General features: G+C 44.8%; 1 protein-coding gene across 1 annotated transcript in view; it reads left to right on the top strand.

Moving 5' to 3' along the window:
• Positions 1 to 24,097, top strand: part of flt1 (fms related receptor tyrosine kinase 1) — a gene marked incomplete at its 3' end in the record, with an annotated part of 57,788 nt that overhangs the window by 18,420 nt on the left and 15,271 nt on the right. The window contains exons 8-17 of the mRNA XM_080751570.1: positions 198 to 315; positions 3,943 to 4,112; positions 4,740 to 4,887; positions 12,238 to 12,361; positions 13,609 to 13,717; positions 17,236 to 17,544; positions 20,153 to 20,299; positions 21,251 to 21,382; positions 22,090 to 22,196; positions 23,356 to 23,491. Of these exons, the coding sequence (XP_080607696.1) occupies positions 198 to 315; positions 3,943 to 4,112; positions 4,740 to 4,887; positions 12,238 to 12,361; positions 13,609 to 13,717; positions 17,236 to 17,544; positions 20,153 to 20,299; positions 21,251 to 21,382; positions 22,090 to 22,196; positions 23,356 to 23,491 (1,500 nt within the window). The remainder of the gene's footprint in view (positions 1 to 197; positions 316 to 3,942; positions 4,113 to 4,739; positions 4,888 to 12,237; positions 12,362 to 13,608; positions 13,718 to 17,235; positions 17,545 to 20,152; positions 20,300 to 21,250; positions 21,383 to 22,089; positions 22,197 to 23,355; positions 23,492 to 24,097) is intronic.

Raw genomic sequence — 24,097 nt, forward strand, 5'->3', positions numbered from 1 at the left:
TGTGTGTGTGTGTGTGTGTGTGTGTGTGTGTGTGTGTGTGTGTGTGTGTGTGTGTGTGTGTGTGTGTGTGTTTGCGTGCGTGCGTGCGTGCGTGCGTGCGTGCGTGCGTGCGTGCGTGCGTGCGTGCGTGCGTGCGTGCGTGCGTGCGTGTGTGTGTGTGTGTGTGCATGCATCTATCTGTGTGCCCTCCCTTCTAGATCGACCATTTATTCGTCTAAAGGCCAGAAATGGATCCTTATTGGAGGTACATGCAGGACAGAAGTCCTACCGTCTCTCTCCCAAACTCAGAGCCTTTCCTGCTCCAGAAGTGATCTGGTAAGAGCTCCTGTCATCCAATGATATTTAAATTGAACCACTTTGTGATCTAGCTCATTGAACAATTTCAGAACATCTGAACCAAGCCCCATAATTATTGAAGCCAATGTATTGCAAGACTTTTGTATTTAGGATTGATTGATTGATTGATTGATTGATTGATTGATTGATTGATTGATTGATTGATTGATTGATTGATTGATTGAAGAATTGTATTAGATATTTCCTTATAGGAAAAGGTACAGTTTCATGACAGTACAGCTCACTGGTACAAGGTCAACTAAAAGGATACGCTCAGGAAAGCACATGGTTTATTTACTTTGAGATCCATTTTGTAACTCATAACATTGAATGACAGACAGATAGAAGATAGTACTTTGCAGAAAGAAAGACTGAAAAAAAATGTTGTGAAAACACAATGCAAAAATAAATGGTATTTACAATAGAAAGGTCAGGGGGAGGTAGGGTTAGGCTAAGTTTACTGTTACCAGTTTTGAGTAGCAGCCTCCTGTAAGTGGCTTTTCAGAGCGGTTTTAAAGGAAGTTAGGGATTTACACATTTCCAGTTCCACATTTTAGCGGTATAGCAGGAGAATGAGTTTTTTTGATTGATTGATTGAAGAATTTATTAGAAGTTTGCAATAGAAAAAAGTACAGTTTCATGACAGTACAAATCACTGGTACAAGGTCAACTAAAAGGAGATCCTAGAAAGCCGAGGCTTATTTCCACAGGAACCACACTTTAAGTATCTCATATAACATTGAAAGACAGACGGATAGAACATAGTACTTTATCTAGGATAATATCCCAAGGGGGAAAATCAGTTGCCCAGAGGCAGCACAGCAGTATAAGGTTACGGTATTTACAAAGTTACAGAGAAGTATGAAAAAGATAAAAGAAAAAACAAGAACAGAGTACAGTACAGTAAGTACAGTAAGAGCAAGGTACATCAAGAAAGGGAACAAATAATATATATAAATATATATATATATATATATATATATATATATATATATATATATATATATATATACATAAAGTGTCCTAAAGCACAACTATCAATATAATACAGTGCCCAAATCAAAGTGACCATAACAGTCAATGCTAGTTAGTGCAACAATTATCTCACCATCATATCCAGAGCCGTTTCTGGGCCCATGGGGGCCCTAAGCATGATTCTGCTATAGGGCCTTCCTGCGAAAAAATAATAGGCCTAATATTCTTTTATCATTTTTTTATCCATTTTATAATGGAAATATATATATATATACTAGTAAGACACCTGAGGGTGGAATGCGACCTCAGGGTGACATGCGACCTCGCCCTAAAGGGTGAGGTCGCGCCAATTCTTGACTATCTGGCCAACCACAGCGTTTCTCTGACGATTCTAGTTGTTGTCATTCTGGGGGGAGTTTGTTCATGTTTTGTGAGGGTATCAACCCTAAGAGACACGGGAGAACATGCAAACCCCACACAGAAAGGCCCTATCGCCAACCCCACCTAGGGTGTGAGCGATAGGGCCTAAACATGGAGGTGTGGAGAACACTATATATGGAGATAGTCCAGTCCATCATGTCATATGGGACTACCGTCATAGACAGTAGCCATTGTTAGGCCGGAGTCAATGGCTGTCTGTCTGTCTGTCTGTCTGTCTGTCTGACTGTCTGTACAGGAAGTGATGTCACATGACATACTTTTTATGCCCATATATGAGTCATTCTGTACCACATCTCCATGTTTAGGCCAAACAGGTTCGCTCCATTTCTCCATGTATAGGTCCAAATGCCCAACGTCGAGCTTGACAAGGAGGATACCGCACATTGTACCTCATCCACCCTTTCTTCTCTCTCCTTTTGGTATCTTTATCCTCCTCCTCCTTTTTTTCTTTTTTATTCTTCTCTTTTTTTCACAGCCGCCCCCATATTTACTTTAGAAAATATATATTAAATTCTAAGAACGTTTCGAGTACCAGTTTGATACAAGAGCGAATAAGCCCTACACTTCTGGAATCCTGTGCGTCGACTTAATGTCGGATCCAGGCCTAATAACTTTATCTAGCTGCCCCGTTGCCACCTCCTTGTTACATTTTCTTTTCTGAGACACATTGTACCTCATCCACCCTTTCTTCTCTCTCCTTTTGGTATCTTTATCCTCCTCCTCCTTTTTTTTCTTTTTTATTCTTCTCTTTTTTTGTCTTTCTTAGTCTTGTGTATCCTTCTCTTTTTTTAGTCTTTTGTGTAGCCGCCCCGTACAGGAAGTGATGTCACAACTCGCTGACATCACACTGACATCACTCCCTGTACAGAAGGAAGGTTACAGAAGGAAGGTTACGGAAGGAAGGAAGGTCACTCAAGTGACAAGGTTTTTCAGGGTAGGTCGCAATAAATGAATAAATAAAAAACGACAACAACAGGCAACGTATTTTTGCTATGTTTGATTTGTTCTTTTCTTATTTAAATAAAAAAATGAAAACTTCCCCATGGGGTGCTGGAACACCTGCAGCACCCCTAGTTCCCACGCTGTGGCAGAGTCCTGCACAGTGGCCACTGTGCCAAATTCACTTTCACTTTCAGCGTGTGGCGATGCGTGGAAGCAAATAAAGTTCTTTTCTGCCGAGGAGGGGGCGGTGGGGGCCTTTTTGGTCGGCGGGGGCCTTACGCAGTCTGCGTAGTATGAAAAACATTCCTTGGGCTAAAAACAGCCCAGAAACCTATGGTTTAGTGATGAGTCATCACTTTTCACAATGTTGTGGGGGGCATTTTTAGCCCAGGGAATGTTTTTCATGCAAAACCAATACTTGCAATGGATTCAGAATAATAAAAAAAAAACTAGTTTGACCCCTCACATGCTACTTAAAGCAGATATTTTGGGGTGTATTTTGTCCTTTATAGTATAGTGTATAGTAAGTGGATGGGCCCAAACTTATACGCCCTATAAAAATATTGCTCAATGCTGACAGGCGGTCAGCAGGTGGTTTCATGAATGTATATATATACACAACATTTTAGGCCAATAAAAAAAACATGCTCATACATTAAAGGTCTTATGACATCAATTAGAATTTGCCTCTGGACGTACGCATCATCATCCAGGGGAGGGTGTGGTTGTAGGGGAGAGGGTGAACTGAACAACCAAATGTAAAGTAACAGCAAAGGTGATACACCCTCCCCTGGGTGATGATACAAATTAACTCACCTTTCTGAGCCTAATTATTCAAAAAACTACAGATAACAGAAAAACCACTGAATGTTGAAAGGTCAGATTTTTCTGGTGTAATTGAGGTCAGGAAACCAAAGCAAAAAAAATAAAATAAAATGTAAATGTGATGTCATAAGACCTTACATTAACAATTTAAAGCTTAAACCACAGTACTATCGGCATCGACATCTCACTCCATCTCTCCCCTGAGCAGGGACGTGCAGAGAATGTTAGAGAGGCAGGGACATTTTTAAAAGGACATTTGGTGGAAATATCAAAAATAGCAGACCTCCAAGCTCACAACGCGTCGCAGCGCAAAAGAGGCATTTGCATTTCTTTCACCTCAAGCCTCAAGCCCCCTTTGATGTCTATGTGTGCACGTGGCGCCTGCTCTTGAGTCTCATGGCTGTGTGTGTTTTGTCCTGCCAGGCTGAAGGACGGTACGGTGGCAGCAGATCAGTGTTCCCGGTACCGTGTGGAGGGCAGCTCCCTGGTCATCCGGGACGTGGCAGAGGAGGATGCGGGGGAGTACACTGTCCTGGTCCGAATCCAAAAATATGAGCTCTACCAGAATCTCACACTTACACTTGTGGTCAATGGTAAGAATATGGGGTTGAATTCATTTGATGGCCTCTGTCACTGCACATGTTTAGCTCTGCAAGTTACACAGTAATGGAATCCAGTCTTTTGCACACCTGAATAAAATCTTTGCAACCAGTGGAGTTTATGCATGTATAGCAGGACTATTCAGTGGGAGAATTCTAAAAGGTTTCTGACAATGTGGCCCCCTGAACAATTTAGTTGAATAGCCCTGATGCATAGTATAATAAACCAGTATTATTCGTTCAGGCAGCTTCTTCAAGCATTATTATTCCTTTATTCTTTGATACAGTACACAAGTACACAATTAACTTTCAACCTAGCATTCATATTTTGGGCATGTCATAAGAAAGAATCTTCAAATATTTTCCTGGCTGGCTAAAATAGCTCATGTATATTATGAGTGTTACATTTTGAGCTTGTAGATCGGCTATTCTACCTATTCATTTTGTGGCAAAGTATATACTGTAGGGCTTACTGTAAGTGGTGTGTGTGTGTGTGTGTGTGTGTGTGTGTGTGTGTGTGTGTGTGTGTGTGTGTGTGTGTGTGTGTGTGTGTGTGTGTGTGTGTGTGTGTGTGTGTGTGTGTGTGTGTGTGTGTGTGTGTGTGTGTGTGTGGCCTTACAGTTAGTCCACAAATAGGGGAGAAGGCAGTGTCGGTACAGGACCCAGGCACTGTACCAAGTGGGAGCAGGCACGCGCTACACTGCACATCTAGTGGAGTGCCCCATCCAAAGATCGAGTGGCGCTGGCATCCCTGTCCATCCAAAGGCCTGTACGTAGCCCTAACACACATTTATTAGGCTCCCCTTTTTCACCCGGCATTCACATGCATCTCATATCCAAATTGTGTCTAAATTGTATTAAATAAATTAAAAACCATTGAAAGCAGATCTCAATCAGGATTCACAATACTATTCTCATCACGTTAGGCAAGAGCTTACTCCGTTGTGTTCCATACCGTACCTCCTGTCAAACTGTTCCATTTTAAACATTTTAAATTGGCACTATATACATTTGTATAATAATAATATTATTGTCACCCATTTAAGTCGAACAACTAGGTCATATATTACATGCTGGTTTCAGCCGGCTGATATGCACCACAAAACAATGATGTATCTTCTTATGTGTACAGTATGTGCATGTGTGTGTGTGTGCATGCGTGTGCGCGCGCGTGCGCGTGCTTGAAAATGGAGACATGTTTTGTCTATTTCAGCGTGGGTCCAGACAGGGTTTCCTCTGCAACCAGAACAGATGCCTTTGGGGGCCTTTCAAGTGTGGGAGTGTGCATGTGTAAATGGGTCTACATGTGTATGCAGGGGCGTCACACCAAATTCTGGGCCCTGAGTACAAGGATTCACTGCGGGCCCCCCATGAATGTTAACTATTGAAAAATAGCAGATATACAAGCTCACAGCGCGGCACCGAGTGCCGCGCTGCGAGCTTGTAGATCTGCTATTTTTGAAAAATCGTGAAAATGTGTGCAAGAAACCTATGTCAAGGACCCCCAAGATGATATGTATTTGGCCACGGACCCCGATCTCAAAATATTTAGTTCCAGGGACCCCCAGAAGCAAAATTTGAGTTAGAAATGTTCGCTTAAAAAATACATATATTCAAAGATTTTCACACATTTTCACAACTTTTCAAAAATAGCAGATCTACAAGCTCGCAGCGCGGCACTCGGTGCCGCGCTGTGAGCTTGTATATCTGCTATTTTTCAATAGATAACGTTATTAGGGCCCCTCCACCTTGGGCCCCAGTAACTCAGTCCCACTTTCCTACCCCTTGTGACGCCCCTGTGTGTATGCATTTCATCATGTTTGTGTCCATGCAGGTGCTTTTATGTGACTCTTTCCCCATATGTTTGTTCCCTTACTCTCCATGTGCCATTTCCTATATGTTTGTCAAGTATATATGTTTGTGTGTGTCTGCATGTGTGTGAGTGTGTGCGTGTGCGTTTGCATCCACTGACATCTCAGACTTGAAAGGGAAGAAAAAAAAACACACTTCAATCGATGCCAGTTCCGTGCTCTCATGTCTCCATTCGTTAGTTTCCAAATCAAACGCTATGATTTAATGAACTTCCCGTGGAAGACGCAGGGTGAGAGGTCTGCTTATTATTTTGATTGCACACGGCATCCTGTGATGCTTTTTTTTCATATATTTGACCCACGCACTATATATAAATCTCCATATATTTAGGGTTACACACACGTTTAGCCAAACACACACGCATACACACTGAATTACACGCGCGCGCACACACAAGCAGGCGTTTGGAACAAATGTGATTGAGTCGTTCTGGGAGGCTTGTAATAGTAATTATTCAATTGAAAATCCCATTATTATAATCGCTTCAATAACACAAACTTTGTAGAAATGCTTGTGTTCAAAACTTCATTTACACCACGTCTACTGCCACACATAAAGTTTAACTCTGTTATTCATTGTGCAATTAGGAAAGTCGGAGGGTTGTAGTTGCCGGTTTACTTTGGCTCTGTTTTTCTGTCCCAAAGGCCAGTACTGTATGTATGTTTAAGATTATGATCAATATGAAGCCCCTACAGATTACGTTAAGCCGATATCATGGAGGGTCCTCTGGAAAGCTCTGTTCTGGTTCTGGTTCAATGAGTGTATGAAATGTAGTCACGTTAGACTTTGGTAATTGAGAGTGACTATAGCTGGATCCTCACCCAGGCCCTTGTTCTTTGCAGCTCGGCTGCACCGCAAGCCTGACAGCGTGCCGGAGGAGGCCCAGGAACGGCGGGCCAGGCCGGGCCAAGCTGAAGGGGGCCTAGGGTCTCCAAGTCCTGGGTCCACCCCTCTGTCTGGCCCTGGGAACCGCAGTGCTCTTATCTGGCCCGGGCAGGAGGCGCACTGGGCTTCCTGTGCGAAAATCAGAGCGCTTTTCCTCTCGTTGTTTGGCTTCCTCCCCGACACGAGACGCTTCCCAGCAGCGTGATTGTCCCTTCGTCTTCAAACGTGGCACAGTCCGCTTCCTCAAGAGCTTGATCTATTCTTGAGACCCTCTCAGACCCCCCCCGCCCGCCCCCCCCCCCAGACCAACACCCACCCTGCCTCCACACACTGCGTGCTGATCCCTGCGCATACCTTTTCATCCCCGTCCCTCGCCCGCTCTGCCCTCCATCCGCAACCCACCACGCTCCACCTGTCCTCATCAGTAGCCCCCCTCACCCCAATGCATCTCCTATCACCACCACCCCTCAGCATCCAGCCACCCACCCCTTCCACAAAACCCCATCAATGCTGTTTCCATGGAAGCCAGAACTCTCAGTGGCACCACTATAGCCCCATGTGACAACCCTGTGACCCCAAACTGGTGTTGGGCACCCATTGGGGTAGGAAATTGACTCGGACCACTGCTGAGCGGTGATGACCAGAAGTTGCATGGAAATACAAGGAATAACGAGGAAAAGGAGTAAAAGCAAATGCCACAGCACTGAGGATATAAAGGATGTCTGCTTATTATTATTTTTTTAATCTTTGTTATTTATTTATTTCTCACTTTGTCCAAACTTTGTAATAAGCTCCCCCAGCCCACACGGCCACCCTGTGCTTGTCTTTTATTTTTAAGCTTCTACGCTAACTTTTTTTCTCAGACGTTTTGAGCCAGAAAAGAAAGTGCAATTCCATCCGTCACACAAGCCACATTTCTGGAGCTGCTTTATTTGTGTCCTAGAGTGGTACTATAATGGGGGCATGAACCGTTCCTGTCCAAAAAGCCCTGCCACCCTGACCTAATTACGACATCCACAAAAGCTGTGAGTTCCGTTCTCAATCTTAGCCACGAGTTGTAGTTCTGACATGCACACTTTGGACAGGCAGACAGGAGAAAGGACATTTTGTGTTTTGTTCACTATGGGATACCTAGAGTTCTCTACAAAAAGACTTCAACGGTGGACAAACACCTACCATGTAGGAGTTGTCCCCTTACCAGAGACTACTGACTACCCTGCATCATTGTATGTTCTTCAATGTCATTCAGTGTCACTTTGTCATATCTGTCTGTGTGTCAAATCATTTTTTGTCACCTTCATAATGAAAATTCCCTCAGATCAACACTGTGCATATGTGATACAGAAAGCCATCTTAGTGCCATGTGTGTAATTAGTACAAGTGAGTATATTATGTGAGCATGAGTATGCATGCATAAGAATATAAGTGCGTGTGTGTGTGTGTGTGTGTGTGTGTGTGTGTGTGTGTGTGTGTGTGTGTGTGTGTGTGTGTGTGTGTGCGCGTGCGCGCGCGCGTGCGTGCGTGCTTGCGTGCGTGCGTGCGTGCGTGCGTGTGCGGTGTGCGTACACGTGTGTGCAAGCTTGTGTGTGTGTGTTTGCGCGAAGTGTCCCATTCTACGGGTCTTTCCCAATGTGATTGAACCCTTGTATACAGATGATCCATGAGTAATATATGAATCTAATATTTAATAATTTTATAAGACTAACTTACATATGATAAATGACAATAATTGATGTGTATGAAAATGAAGATGTATTTTGTTATCTATGTGTTATACAATCTTTGGGTGTTTGTACATTAAATTTGTCTTACGTTGGCGTGCGTATGTTTATTTGGGGGTTTGGGACGGGAACCGACAGGGACAGTGCTTAGGTGTATTTTAGGCGACGGGGGCAGGACAGGAAGACATGAGCAGGAGATGATCCCCACTGAAACATGTGTCAGGATGCTCAGTCATTCACAGTTACTCTGCATCACATCAAACAGGCGGCCGCTCACCCTGTCACCAGTCACACACTGTATGACTGAACGTGTGAATGTGAGCCTTGTATGACTGTGAAGACGTTACGTGTTCTGCTCTGCTTTCTAACTTTGTTCATGTCCACATGCTATACTAACCACATGAATACCCGTATGTCTGTCTCTCTCTCTCGCTCTCTCTCTCTCTGACTGTGTTAAGTCTGATTTATTTAGTTGTGCCCAAGTATTGTGCTGAAAATAGCTGATCTACAATCTTGTCAGTGGGTCGACACGTTGTAAGCTTGCGGATCTGCTATTGTCGTCACGCAACAACGGCACGCTTCTTATAACTTTATATTTTGTTATACAAAAAGAAAACAGTATAACAGCGTTTTTCGGGCTGAATATCGGAGTGAATTTCGGAGCGTGCAAATAAAAAAATCAACCTGACCTTATGTTAATCAAGTTTGCACACTGCCGCCCGTTTCGTATTTATTTTCGGACCAGGGTTGATTTTTTTCCCTTGCTCTCTCTCTCTCTCCCTGGCCTCTGGATTTCGGATTTCCAAAACGCAAGGAAAACACGCAGTGCAGTGTGCAACCAGCTTAAGTGCGTGCGTGTGCGAGAAAGAGCTTTTCCTGGGCAGCGTGGGAGCATTAACTGGTCAGGGTGTGTGCGTGTGGTTGTGTGTGCCAGTGTGTGTGCATGGGAGCATGTTCTGCTGTATGTCGCTCCACGGTACGTGCCTGTGCGAGTGCCAGGGCCCTCGGTGTCATGCACAGGCAGGGTGCGCCGCTCCTACAGGACACAGCCACACGCTAATCTCTGCCAAGAGGAAGAGCAATCAGAGAGACAGGGCAGAGGAGGATGGGAGGGGGAGGTGTCCACGTCAGGGAGGGGTAACATCACAGTCTGAGGACAGACAGAAACACTAGACAGGCAGGCAGGGTGCCTGATGGCCACGCGAGAGACATGATGGGTGACAGGTAAAGGAGCGCAGGCAAGCAGAGAGGGAGCATACAGGGAGAGAAAAACCAAACACATTTAAAATGGACATGATATCAACATAGAGCAATGGTTTTCAAAATGTTTCCATATCAAGGTCCATTATTAATTCTCAATTTGAGCCACGGACCACCATTTGATGAGATTTAGCCTCTCAGACCCAAAACATATGAATATTTTGTTATCGTTGGATGAGATTTTGTCCACAATTCCATGCTGTATTGATGTTGGTACCATAGGAGAGATATCGGGCACATGTTGATCAAAACACATTCTGTATGTAGTGACACTTGGAGGAGGAAGGGTCTCAAAATCTCAGGTTTATGATATTAAACCACGCCCAGGTAAATACAATCCAAGATTCCACCAAGTTCTATTTGGCTTCAAGTCAGTGTGGCTTCATGTGGGAGTTTCATTCCTCTATTGATAGGAATTGGGCAGATTACTCCCATGCAGTTGTGGTGTATGAATCAAATTTAGTGTATGAATCATGCAATTGTGGTGTATGAACCACAGATGAATCAAAAACGTACGTATCATGTATTTGATGTAATTCCCCCAGTGCAATACACCTGAAAAACAGACAGACGTATGTACTGTAGCTATTTTGACAGTTCTAATACTTTTTCAGGAAACCAGTTGGAGTGATAAATGAGCGATAGTGGCTACTATAAATGTCACTTTGATGGAAAAATTAAAGATACCATACAGCTGTCTTAGGGAATATCTCTAGACAGACGATACAGTCAATCATTCCTCTTTAATATGGATGGTACTGTCCACATACAAAGTTGTAATCAGAGGGAGTTTGCTTTATTTACTGTAACCAGTGAAATCACATATAGACAGCATAGCAAAATACAAAACATATATTGTAACACAATTTATGAAACAGGCATAAACAAACTTCTAAATGGTTGATAAAAATGAATATAAAAAAATCAATCGATCGATCGATCAATGGGGGGCACGGTGGTGCAGTCAGTAGTGCTGTCGCCTCACAGCTAGAAGGTCCTGGGTTCGATTATTGCCGGGGACGCTGTGGGCGCTGGGGGGGGTGTTTTATCCTCCGCGTCATCAGCGCCCACCCCCTAGGTGGGATTGGCAAAAGGGCCTTCCTGTGTGCTGTTTGCATGTTCTCCCCGTGTCTCCTAGGGTAGGTACTAGGTACCCTCACAAAAAAACATGCGGTAATCCTGGTCTCTATACTGCTTCCCCCTGGCCAGCCAGGGCGCTTGATGGAGGGGCGGATAACGTGTTCCTTCCACACGCTATGTCCAACCAGGGAATCTCCCCCCGGTCAAGCAACTTGGACTCCTCATGCATAGAAGGAAGCATGAGGTCAGTCCGTTGTCTCCCCAGGTTGGCAGAGGGAGTGTAGCGCCCAGGATTACATTAGATAATCGACATCAGGTGAAAAATGGGTTACAAAATTGTGGGATAAAAAAGTTTAAAAAAAATTAAAATAATCACAGTCACAGTTTTAAAGTAATCAGTTGATAGCCATGTCCTTTTGCAGATTGCTCCAAATTTATGGGCTTGTTGTGAGCTTGTAGGTCTGCTATTTTTGGCAAAGAGGTTTGGTGTAGAGGGGAGAAAGAGCAGACTAAGTACAGAGTGAAAGGTCAAGTTTATTAAGTATGGATGGTTCAAGTGGTTAAATATCTGAGAACACAAATTGACATGAATCCAAAATACACTGATGATTGTGCTGTCAAACAATGAAACTATATGGAATCTATGCAAAGGTTGTGGGGGACTGGGGGTCCCTGCTTCATCTGTTTCTCAACTAAGGGGTCCTTCCTTGGCCTGAAAACGTTGAAGACCCCTGGTGTAGAATATCCCCCAGGCAGCGCGACCTCTCACAGAACAAACAAACACACACCAGTTCCCATAGCAGGCCCTGTCATGTGTAATCTATGGATTCCTAACTTGTGAGAGAGAGTCATTGTGTTGAATGGGACACCTCGTGTGTCCCAGGTGGGACACCCCTGGTGGGATGATTTGTTAAGAATGGAAGGAAGCTGATACAGGATGACAATAACACCGATCTGCATCCCTAATAACATGACACGAACAATCAGGGATTACGTAGCGCTCCAAAGATTCACTATTGCCAGGTGTCCAACCGACGCGCATAACATAATGCATGGGTAATGGTTATTATGAGCCCACCACTGGATAATAATGATAAAGATTTATTTTGGATAGCGATCGCTGCGAGGAAGTGAGATGAAGAGAACGTCACAACAATTAAGGTAACTGTGTCCCAGTCTTCCTCCTGCGGCGCACAGCTGTGGACTGAACTGTCTGTATTGCAGAAACACACCTGGCAGTGGTGTAGTGGAGTCTACTGTGTCAACACAGCTGAGGGTCCCTGTCTGTGTCTTCCTTTAAGGTGTGTGTGTCCAGCGTCCTCCTCGCTCTGGAGCCCTGTGAGAGAGAGAGTTCCCGGCACGTCCACACACAACCACGTCCTGAGTGTCTCCCACCGTCAGGAAGTGCTTCAAGGGAGGAATAAGGTGGGAGGAACAGTTACGCGCTGTCCTAAATTATCGATCATTTAACTGTCTCACACACACGCACGCACGCACGCACGCACGCACGCACGCACGCACGCACGCACACACACACACACACACACATGACAATGTCGTGGGTACTAGGAGTTATAGCCTATTCTTTAGGGTGATCATATCTTCAAAAACCCAAACCCGAGACCGTCACTTAAATCCAATTTCAAAATAGCTAAAATTGCTGATCTACTGTATGTGTTTTCATCAGGATGGAGGACAGTTAGGTCTATTTTAGCACTTAGCACACCTAGTGACTGTAAGCATTTAAAACAAGTGTCTGTTTATATGTTGTACAATCAAAGGTTTAGTAGATTTAGCTATTGGTAATATGTCTTCAGTAATGTGATCAAGATGTATAAGTAGATTTATCTCTTCTAGATTCCGTGGTAAGGGCCTGTTTTGCAAGAAATGCCACAAATCATAAACAGCAGTGTTTGATGATCAACCCCAAATATGAATCACACAATGAGGGGCCTCAAAACAATGCAGAGCCATTGACTTCCACCCATAGGGGAAGTTTCCTTTGTGGCTTGATGTAAAGTGCTATGGGATGACCATCTATACTTACTGTACTGTGACTGGGTCACATATTTAAGTCATTTTGCCATAAATGCACTGAACAATGTCATAGTCAGCACAGCAAGGGTAGCTGCTAAAAACAGGATGTGTTGTAGATTTAACATTGAAAGCCAGGAGCGGTTAACACCACTCAAAAATATAAGAAATGCGACCTAATACAAATCTCCACACTTTATTATTACTGCATGTATCCTGCTTTCACTACACACACACACAGCACACACACGCACGCACGCACGCACGCACGCACGCACGCACGCACGCACGCACGCACGCACGCACGCACACACACACACACACACACACACTACTAATTGAGAAATTGTGTGCGGAGTTGCCCTCCGGGCTGGAAGTAGGCAGGAGCTTTGGCGCAGAGATCCCCATTGTCTACTCAATGGGCCCATGGAAAATATGAGCCCAGCTATCAGTGGCAGAGGTAATGAGTGTGTGTGTGTGTGTGTGTGTGTGTGTGTGTGTGTGTGCGTGCGTGCGTGCGTGCGTGCGTGCGTGCGTGCGTGCGTGCGTGCGTGCGTGCGTGCGTGCGTGCCTGTTTTGCAGAGTGTGCTATAAGTGTGGTGTTATTCATAGTGGATGTTTGCGTGTGCTTTCCACAGACCGTGGGGGTCCTGACTGTTGGAGAGGCCTTTGTGTCTGGAGTGTATCGCTGCATAGCCTCCAATTCTGCAGGCATGGATGAACTGTACATCCGCTTCTATGTCACAGGTAATGTGTATTGTGTATCACACACACAGAATCCCCGCAAGGATTTTTTTTTCGTTTGGGCTTGTTTCTGAAGTGTAGTTGCTTATTTGGCCTTGCTTTCAACATTCTTTTAGAATAGCTAATGTAATAGAGCTCAATAGGTGAAACTGGTCGCTTCTTTTGGGCTTGTTTCCATAGACCTGGTCGCTTGTTTCACTCACAGAATCTGGCAACCGGAGGGTAGATGCAGAGATTCTTTCTGTGCAGTGTTTTTTCTCCTCTCACCAAAACAACACACAGCACTATTACTAGCGTTGCTTTTGAGTTGATTTGTATAGGAATTGAGAGTTGAGATTGAGAATATGGTATTTAGTTAAAATGTGCCACGAGAAAATGTCTCTGGCTTATTTAGGCTTTGTTTCTGCAGCTGCAGCAAACTAATGTCCATTATACAGGAGTATCAAGTCGCCTCAATCCTACCGACCGATTGCAAAAGACTGAGCAGGTTCGGTTTTCGATCGACGGGTTCCGACAGCCCTATCGACGGCAAGCGCCTCTTGCCGACAAGTTGCCGATGGCTCCCGGTTGGCAGCAGACGCTTTCCGCCGCCGATTCATGGCCGATTCGGTGCGGTTAAAACCTTGCTTTAGACTTGAGTCCCAGTCTGAAGACTTTATGTAAGCTAGTGGTTATTCTGTACGGTCTGAAGACTTTATGTAAGCTAGTGGTTATTCTGTACGGTCTGAAGACTTTATGTAAGCTAGTGGTTATTCTGTACGGTCTGAAGTGGTCTGAACTTCCACACAGCATCAGGTGGGAACTGGCAGCCATGAATAGGCCCACCAAGTTTAAACGGCGCAGGGCTCGCCCTTTAGGGCGAGGTCACTTTTCGACCTTAGGGCGTCTTACTGGTAGTAGTAGTAGTAGTAGTTGTAGTATCCACAAGTTTCCAACGTCCCATCGTGCATTGCGCAGAAGGTGAGCGGCACTTCCGGCATCGCAGCCGAGAGCGATCTACAAGCTCCCAACGGTTGCATCTGCGACGCGACGTGAGCTTGCATGTCTGCTGTTCTCCGGATGTGTTCCACACATAATTCTACAGTCAATTCTCGCGGAAACAGGTGGATAAATATATATATTGGATTTGTTTTTGTTGTTGTCAGGATCAGGTTGAACTGTGGTGTTATTTTGTTTGAGTGCTTAGGAACTGTCCATGGTCCTGGAATCATCACCCACTCTCTCCCACTGAGTAAAGGCAGTTTTGTTTTCCCTTTCCCTTGTTTCCCCAACTTACATTAATTTGATGCGATCCCTGTGTTATTGTGTTTTCTGTATGAATTATGCATAACATGATTTTGACTAATGTTTGACTAAGACTTAAGACCCCTCGGCACACAGAAAGTTTTTCAATCTCTCCCGTAAGGGGGATTGGGTTAGTGAACTGATGACCTTGGTAGGGTTGATCCTTTGATATTGGGAACATCTAGAGAACATCTCTAACACTGAGCCAAAACACTTGATTTCCAACCACAGTGTGAAGGAGCCTTTCATCTCTCTTCTGCTACTAATATTTGAGTGGAAAACCTTTCAGTATGAACTCTGGAGACATTTTACATGATCCCACGATCATCAGTTGATCACCATATCAGTTTCTCCTCCATGAGTTTGAACCTATAGGTTCAAATATTGGGAACATCTTAACATTGATTTGGTCTATTCAAAGGCAATTAATTCTAGGATAGGATTCTGGATATAGATTCCTGAGAACAATTTGTTGCATTTAATTACAACTATTGTTCTATAAATATATTGATTTCTAGTATATATTATATAATAAGGGGCCCGGGTAGGAAGAAACTCAAAACCTTGACTCAAAGTCAAACTATATCTTGCAAACTATATCTTGCAAATTCACCATTATTAATGTGTTTGGTAAAGTAATAATACAAATAAAACCGTTAAAATCTTCTTCTTTTTTCAAATATGTATTCTGAGCTGAGAAATTGTGAGAATCTTTGTCAAAACATTGCTACCAGATTTCTCATCCTCTATGTTCATATGAAATGAACATACTAGGGAAAGAACAAGTTGAGGAGATTTGAAAGAGAAGGAAGTGTGATTTTGGGTGTGGAAAGGCGGGTGTGCACAGTGTCTGGAAGAGAGAAACGTTTCAGATCACAGCAGAACATAGTTTGATAGAGTGACTCAGATGTCCTTACCTGACCGGGGAGAGGTCATTACTCCCCTGGGAAGCCAGGATAGAGAGCAGTCAAGGTCGGTTAGAGCGAATGGGCAGGTCAGGGCATGGGATAGGTGGTTGCCTGATTGTAGCGCTGCTGTGGACATGAACCAGACATCAGGGCTTGGCCATATTGGGCTGAAGATATCTTGTACTCCAGCACGATAGCATAGCCGTAGCCACTAGAGCATTACAGCAAGGAAAAGTTCACATAATTACATTAAATAAACCTACAGCGTTAATTTAATAATGAAATATTCTCCTGTTTAATCTCAGCTAACAGCTGTTTTTGTCCATTTGTTCTAATCCAATTTGTTCAGAGGTGTTCCATAGAGCAAGAGGATTTCTTAAGACCTCAAATACAAAGAAGCAATTATGTATTTTTTTTGTTTACATTTACAGTATGCATTTTGTTTGGTGCTCAATATGCAGATGCTTAGGAAAAAAGTTACTATACATATTTAAAAGTATATTTATATGTAAAAGTGTGTATACCGTATGTGCACCTGTGCACAGGTGTGTGCGCGCGTGCGTGCGTGCGTGCGTGCGTGCGTGTGTGTGTGTGTGTGTGTTCGTGAGCACGCCTGAGTCAGTGTGTACGTAGGTGTACAGTACATGTGTGCACAAACTGCAAGAGTGTGTGAGCTAGGTCGAAACAGGAACCTGCAAGTCTTATCATTGCACTTCCCCATGCGGTGCACTTCCTTGGACTGACGGCCCCTCTTTATTTCGGGAGGCCTGGGGGTGTTCGAGAAAGATAAACACTATCTGCCATCAGGAAACCCTCAAGCCGTTTCCACGGGAAGTTTCAAATGGCTAAAGTAAATAAAAAGCCTGTTCACTGTATTCCATGAGCTCCGTTTTTACCCTACAATGGCCATTCAACATTGTCATCAAATGTTGAAAACGGCGGCTTCTTTAATTCACCATTAATAAGGTGGACGCCAGGCTCTTGGCATAATGCGGGAAACTGGGAGAGATTACTGCTGAAAGCAGGAGTCTAGTGGGCGTAAAATAGCTGGATGCACTCTGGAAAAGTCCATCGCTCCAATCCTGGATACTTATTCTCATCCCACCCCCACCTCCTTCCCTCTATCCCTTCATTCCCTTCCTCTGTCTCACTCTCCCCATCCCACGCTCCCTCTGTGCTTCCCTCCATCTATCCTCCCTTTCCTTCTCTTCTTCCCTACTCCCCTCCCCCCATTCACACTCTCTCTCCCTCTCTCCCTCTCTCTCTCTCTCTCTCTCTCTCTCTCTCTCTCTCTCTCTCTTCCTCCCTCTGTTTTGGCCTCATTATTAGACATCCCCGGGGGCTTCAGTGTGAGCCAAGGGCCGGAGCCAAGAGAGGGCGGAGACTGCGTGCTCACCTGCATGGCCAATAAGTACCTGTATACATCGCTGTCATGGCAACGGATGAGGCATAAAGAGCATGACGCATGGCCTGGGAGCCCCTCGCCGAGCGGTCAGCTCACCGCCGGGCAATTCTCCTACTCTCTGTCGCTGTCGCTTGGCAACCTGACAGCCGGCGATTCTGGAACGTACCGCTGCTGCGCCCGACACCTGCTCTCAGGACAGCAGACGCACCTGGACACACAGGTGCTGGTCAAAGGTCAGCCCGCAAATTAATTTGCACATTTTATTATTGTCTGTCATATGATGTACTGCAGGGGTCTTCAACGTGTTCAGGCCAAGGACCCCTTAGCAGAGAGAGAGATGACGCAGGGACCCCCTCTACATATTGTATAAATGTGTGATGGAGATTCTCATCGATTTCATTGAAAGATTCATAGACTTGTTTGACACATAACCACTAGTGATGGGCAATCCCGTTCATTTCAGTGAACGGATCATTTCGTTCATGTTCACGGTAATGATCCGTTCAGAAGATTCGTTCAAATGATTCGTTCATAGCGCGATCGTCCCGTGAAAAACACAATCGCGGGAGCGTTTTTATTACGTCGCGAGTACAGCCCGCCGTCGCGTCCTGTCTGCCGGCCGGCCGGGGCTTTTAGGTGGAGGGGCGGGGGTGTGAACGAAAGTGTGAACGACCCATTTCAGGGATTTGAACAAATCGTTCACGAGTCATGCTAATGATTCGAATCTTATGAACGAATCACTCATGAACGACACATAACTAATAACCACTTAAAATCTTAAATTGTCGATACTTTGTAAACTTAACCATTCACTCTGTACTTTGTCTACTCTTTTTTACCTCTACTCCTCTACTCTGAGGACCCCCTAGGGGTCCCGGACCCCCTGTTGAAGACCCCTGATCTACTGTATAGGCCAGTGGTTCTCAATGTGGCGTCCAGGGGAAATAATTACATAATATTAGTTAATATACACTGTAGCATCAAAACCAGTTTAATTACTTGATTTGGTCGACTATTTGAAAACAATCTCACAACGCGTCGCATTGCAATAAGTCCTGCGCTTGTAGATCTGCTATTTTCAACTCTTGAAACATTAAACTCAAATCTTGTATGGGGGTCTCTGGCACACACTATTTTCTGATGGGGGTCCTCGGCCAAATGCATCTTAATTAGGGGCCCCAAATTAATAATTAAGGCCCCCCTAATTAATAGGGGGTCCTTGACATGAAAATGTTTGATAACCACTGATCTAGGGCTTCCTTCTTCACCTCGTCATCATGAAATGGGTGGCGACGCTCAGTGTCGTTATTAGTCAGTATTACTGTTTACACACTACTGGTGCACATGTATCCACAAACACATACACCTACCTATTTCAGGAGATTTCTCCTGAACGGTTAGGGTTAGGGTTAGGGTTAGGGTTAACCCATCTGTTGGTGACTAAACAGATTAACTGCATTTCCAAATCAATACATTTGAACAACCATAAGCCCGGTGTGCCAAGTTTACGGCGCGATTATAGGCCAACAATTTAAAATAAATTAAATTAAAAATAAATAAATAAGAGCTTGGGAATTGGGTTCCTGGGGCTTCCTGGAGCCCCACCCAGCCTTTGCTCTCGATCGCGCTCAAGCTCAGCACCTTTCTTTCACGTGGGAATGAGCTCTGCTCTGGAGGAAGAGCACACAATGGTACTTCCCACAATGCCACATTTACAGGCCCCATACGCAGGGCCAGCGGAACAATCAGCCAATCAGACACTGTCAGGCCCCAGCCCCGCGGACAATCATCAATTGTTGTCCGGGGAGGAAGATAGTGGAAAACAACAATCAGTCCCCTTGCTTTAAGTGACTTTTCTTCATGTCTTTTACTGCTGTTCTGCATACAATCAGAGCCCAATACATTCACTTCCTCCCCAGGGAGCCCCTGCAGGGACATTACCTGAATGGGGATGCAGAAAGAGACGAAGTTGGGAAAAAAAGACAGAATGGAGAGATGGGGGAGGGGGAGGGAAAGGTGACAAAATTGGGGAGAGACGTTCGTAGTATTAAAGGAGCATGAGTCAGAGGGGCCGGGGGCCATTTTTGTCTAATTATAGCCTGTGGTTGTGCGAAATTGGGAAATGTTCTGTGTCTCATTGTGTCCATTCACAAGCTAATACCAGTCGGGATGATGAAATACCGCATTGTCGAGGTTCTTAGGAAATGGGTTTGTGTTACGGGGTATTTTGAGGTGACTAAGAGACCCGAGAGTATCCAAATGTCAGCTGACTCACAAGTTGAAACCAAGGCCACTCTCACACAGATATGTGTTACTAGCAGCATGTTTTATTGTACCAGAATGGCACAGTTCCAAAGAGAGAGAGAGGGGGGGTAGCTCTGATCTCAATTCACGGAGAAACTACCCAAAGGAGAACAATGTATTTTAGTCTATTCATAGAAACACTTTTGTATTAGGACAAATATGCTTGTGTGTAGTTGGTGAGGTAATAACACTTTATATTTCACACAGCCACATTTGTGAGCAGTTATATTCTTTCTGCTCAACGCATGTACACTTTGTGTTGAGTCTCTCTCCTCTGTCTCATACAAAACATGCGAGTGCTATCGTCGTTGTCGGTGAAACAACGACTAGTGAAAACAGCCGATCTACAAGCACACAAGCCTCGCACCGTGAGGCGTTGTGTGCTTGTAGATCTGCTGTTTTCACTACTATTGTGCGACCGCCTTGCCTGATGAAGCAGGGCTTTACTTCGCGAAAAAACATACAAATTGAAACTTGGAGATACGAGGTTTCTGAACGACAGTGACGATATGTTTGTCTCCTTGCCTCTGCCTGCAGTTCTAGAGCCTCCGGAGCTGCTGCGAAACCTGACAGACTCCAGTGTGAATGTAAGCAGCTCAGTCACCCTCAGCTGTGCCGCCCATGGCATCCCTCTGCCAACCATCACCTGGTACAAAAACCAACGCCCGCTGTCCCAGGGATCAGGTGAGAACACATGGGCGAGCCAACATCAACAAGGAACATGTTGATGTTGGCTCAACATCAACATCAATCACTCACGAGAGTGTTTGTCCAATTTCCGCCATTTCTCTTGGCCCTCCTGGCCCCCGAACTGTGGAATAAACACCTAGGACTGCAGACTCACTCCCTAGCTTCCACCGCGGTTTGAAGACTCACCTCTTCAGACTCCACCTTAGCCCATAGCACTTCCCATAGCACTTGCCTACCCTCAATGACCATACATGTCATTTAGATAGCATTTTTTATGTTTTTTGTTTTTGAGCGGTGGTTACACCGTCTCCTATACGTGGCCGTGTGTGTATGCGTGTGTGTGTGCGTGTGTGCGTGTGTGTGTGTCTGTATGTAGCCTGCAGGCCTGCAGTTCCTTTTATGACCACACATGTTAAGGGAGGGGCGCTGTTGTTCAGGCCAGGCCAGACCAGGCACACACACACACACACGCACGCACACACACACACACACACACACAGGGGGGGGGGGGGGTAAACCACCGCTCAGTTCACACGGGTGTGATTTTTATAAAGGTGCTTGGTCTACCTATGTTTGATAAGTATTTCTATGCGTTTGATGTATTGAGCAGCAGTGGCTCAGGGGTAGAGAAACCGTCATTAGAACACAGAGGGTTCCCGAAGGGTTTCCAGTTCGATCCCGGGCTCACCCAGAGTTAGTGTTGAAGAGTCCTTGAGCAAGACTCTGAAATCCCTAGTTGCTCCCGGTGAGCAGGTTGGTTGCCTTGTATGGTTTCTTCTGCCATCGGTGGGTGAATGTAATGCACAATCTCTGTAAAGCGCCTTGGATAAAGGCGCTATATAAATGCACCATTTATCATTTATTGATGTATTACCTTGCTTATTGTATATCGCTCTGGATTAAGAGCGTCTGCTAAATGCCTAAATTGTAATTTCTCACCACCAGGCATTGTGGTAGCGCCAGAGGGTGGGGCCCTCCACATTGATCGAATCACAGCAGAGGACGAGGGTCTCTACACATGCCAAGCCACCAATGAGAGGGGATCTGTGGAGAGCTCTGCCTATATATGGGTCAACAGTAAGCACTTCCTGTCCGATAGAGTTTTGAACTGTGATCGCCTTCCATTGGCTGTGTTTAACCTGGACCCCTATGGAAGGGGCTCTTCCATATATGGGTATACTGATGGCTGCCTGTCCATTGTTCCATGTTCTGGAAATAGATATTGAGTCAATCAATCTAATCCTGTGTTTCTTAAACTACTCGTCAGTAGGTCTCAGTCTTTCTTATGTGGTATTGTTTTAAGATCTATAGGGTCTTTATTGTGAGCTATACAGTGTGTTAAATGCTGTTAGCACTATCAGAGCATGATGCCAAATATAGAAAGTAAATCCTCATTGTTCATTCACTACTTAACACAATAAACCTAATTTTACATGCCGTAATCTGGTTATACAGTACACAATGACACACACACACACACACACACACACACACACACACACACACACAAGCACAAGCATCCAGATCCCATAGAAGAAAGCCACCTGGTCCTTGGACCCCTGTGCAGCAGCGGTCCCTTCGCAGCCTGGCCCTGGAGAGAAGAGTGTCTGTGTTGTGTGTCTATTATAATCTATTTCTACAATTCACCCAAAAAAACAAGAGGGGTCCAGCTCCAGATGAATGGGTGCCATATGGGTGTTAATGATTTATTGGTTTCGACAACATGTGGGAGAAGGAAAGGAGGTTTTTCATTTTTCATGTTGTGTGGCCATGTGTTCCTGTAGGCTCCTCAGAGAGGTCCCCCCTGGAGATCCCCACCCTCACCTGTACCTGCGTGGTGGCTACAATATTCTGGCTGCTGCTCACTCTCTTCATACACAAACTGAAGCAGGTGAGGAGATGAAGTATACTGTGTAGCTACCACACACACTGTACAATCCATAGGATGTTATAGTGCACACTTCACTGTTAACCACTTCAGCCCTATTACTTTGTCATACGACGGTAAATGGTGCATTTATATAGCGCTTTTATCCAAATCGCTTTACATTGTGCATTACATTCACCCATTCACACGCACATTCATACACCGGTGGCAGTGGAAACCATGCAAGGCACCAACCAGCTCACCGGGAGCAACTCGGGGTTCAGTGTCTTGCCCAAGGACACTTCGACATGTAGACAGGAGTAGCCGGGATTTGAACCTCCGACGGATCATTGGCCAACCTGCTCTACCTACTGAGCTACAGCCGCCCCATCTACAAGGACACAACATGTCGCAAAAATATTTATAATTTTTGGGAAATTAAAACATGAAGAACAAATGGCATGTTCAAAACATAAACATGCCATATTGAAAGTGAGTAAGTATAGTGACGGAACTGAAGACTGGGTGTTGACTGCTTTATTAATGAGAAGAAACTATATTGAGCAGCCTTTGGTATGCTTTGAATGGAGTAGTGTGAACTTTCTCTTATTTTGGATAAATGCGAACAGGAAAACATTTTGTTATTCTAACCCTAATGTGCTGAGTATTAATCTTGGGCTTGTGAAACCCACGGAAACCATTGTGTAATTCCCAATTGTGAATATTTGTCAATGCGGAATTCAACTGTTTTTTAGTCGTTTCCTCATCATGAAGATACATGAACAGTTTTGCGCCATAAAGCCGTCGAACATGAGCTTTTCGAACATCCTCGTGTAGCTACTATCTGTAGGCTATTAACTTTGTTTTGTCTCGTTTTTGTGTTACCTGACAAAGATCTTGCTGGACAAAATTAAGTTTTGGTAGCCAATAAATAAACGTTGTTCCGAAAGGCTAAGTGTTGAGGTGCCTAAAATATTGTAAACTCTCATCTCACAGCGGTCCAGGCACATACCATTACCACATCTGATTCCTGACAGCGTGTCGCGGGTTCGAGTCCTGCTGCATGTCACTCTCCGTCTCTCCCCTGTTTCCTGTCTACCTGCTACTGTACTATCAATAAAGGCCCCAAAAATATCTTAAACATTTCTCCTACATGTTTCCTGTTTCTCTCTCTTCCTCCCAGCCCAAACGCTCCAGCTCCAAGCCGGGATACCTGTCAATCATCCTGGACACGGGGGAGGGGCCAGCGGAGGAGCAGTGTGATAGGCTTCAGTACGACCCCAGCCAATGGGAGTTCCCCAGGGAGCGGCTCAAGCTAGGTATACTTCATGGTGAACGGCCAATGAGAGTTCAGCTGAAACGGATGTTATTCCACTGTTAACCACTGGTGGTCCAGCTCTGGGATTCAGAGCTTGATGACTGTGCAAACTGAGAGGAATGAACAGGGGTGTCGCACCAAATTCTGGGCCCTGGGTACAAGGATTCACTGCGGGCCCCCCATGAATGTTCTTCATAGGGGGAGGGGGTTTAACCCATTTGGACTGGGAACGCATTATTACGCATTATTTTGTGCTTTAACTATTGAAAAATAGCACATATACAATCTCACAGCGCGGCTGCAAGCTTGTAGATCTGCATTTTTTTTTTAATCGTGAAAAGTCTTAGGTCCCCCCCCCCCCCCCCCCCCCAAAAAAAAAAGGATTTGCTCACTGCTTCTAGCTTCTACATGTTTCTATGTCATTGGTGCTCAAACTTTTTCATGTGAAGGACCCCCAAAATGATTTGTATTTGTATCTCAAAATATTTAGTTCCAGGGACCCCCCTGAAGCAAAATTTGAGTTACTTTAAAATAAATAGCAGGTCTACAAGCTGAGTGCCGCGCTGTGAGCTTGTATATCTGCTATTTTTCAATAGCTAGAGTATAA

This window comes from Nannobrachium achirus (assembly GCF_963921795.1).
Source record: "Nannobrachium achirus genome assembly, chromosome: 21".
Classification (NCBI taxonomy): domain Eukaryota; kingdom Metazoa; phylum Chordata; class Actinopteri; order Myctophiformes; family Myctophidae; genus Nannobrachium; species Nannobrachium achirus.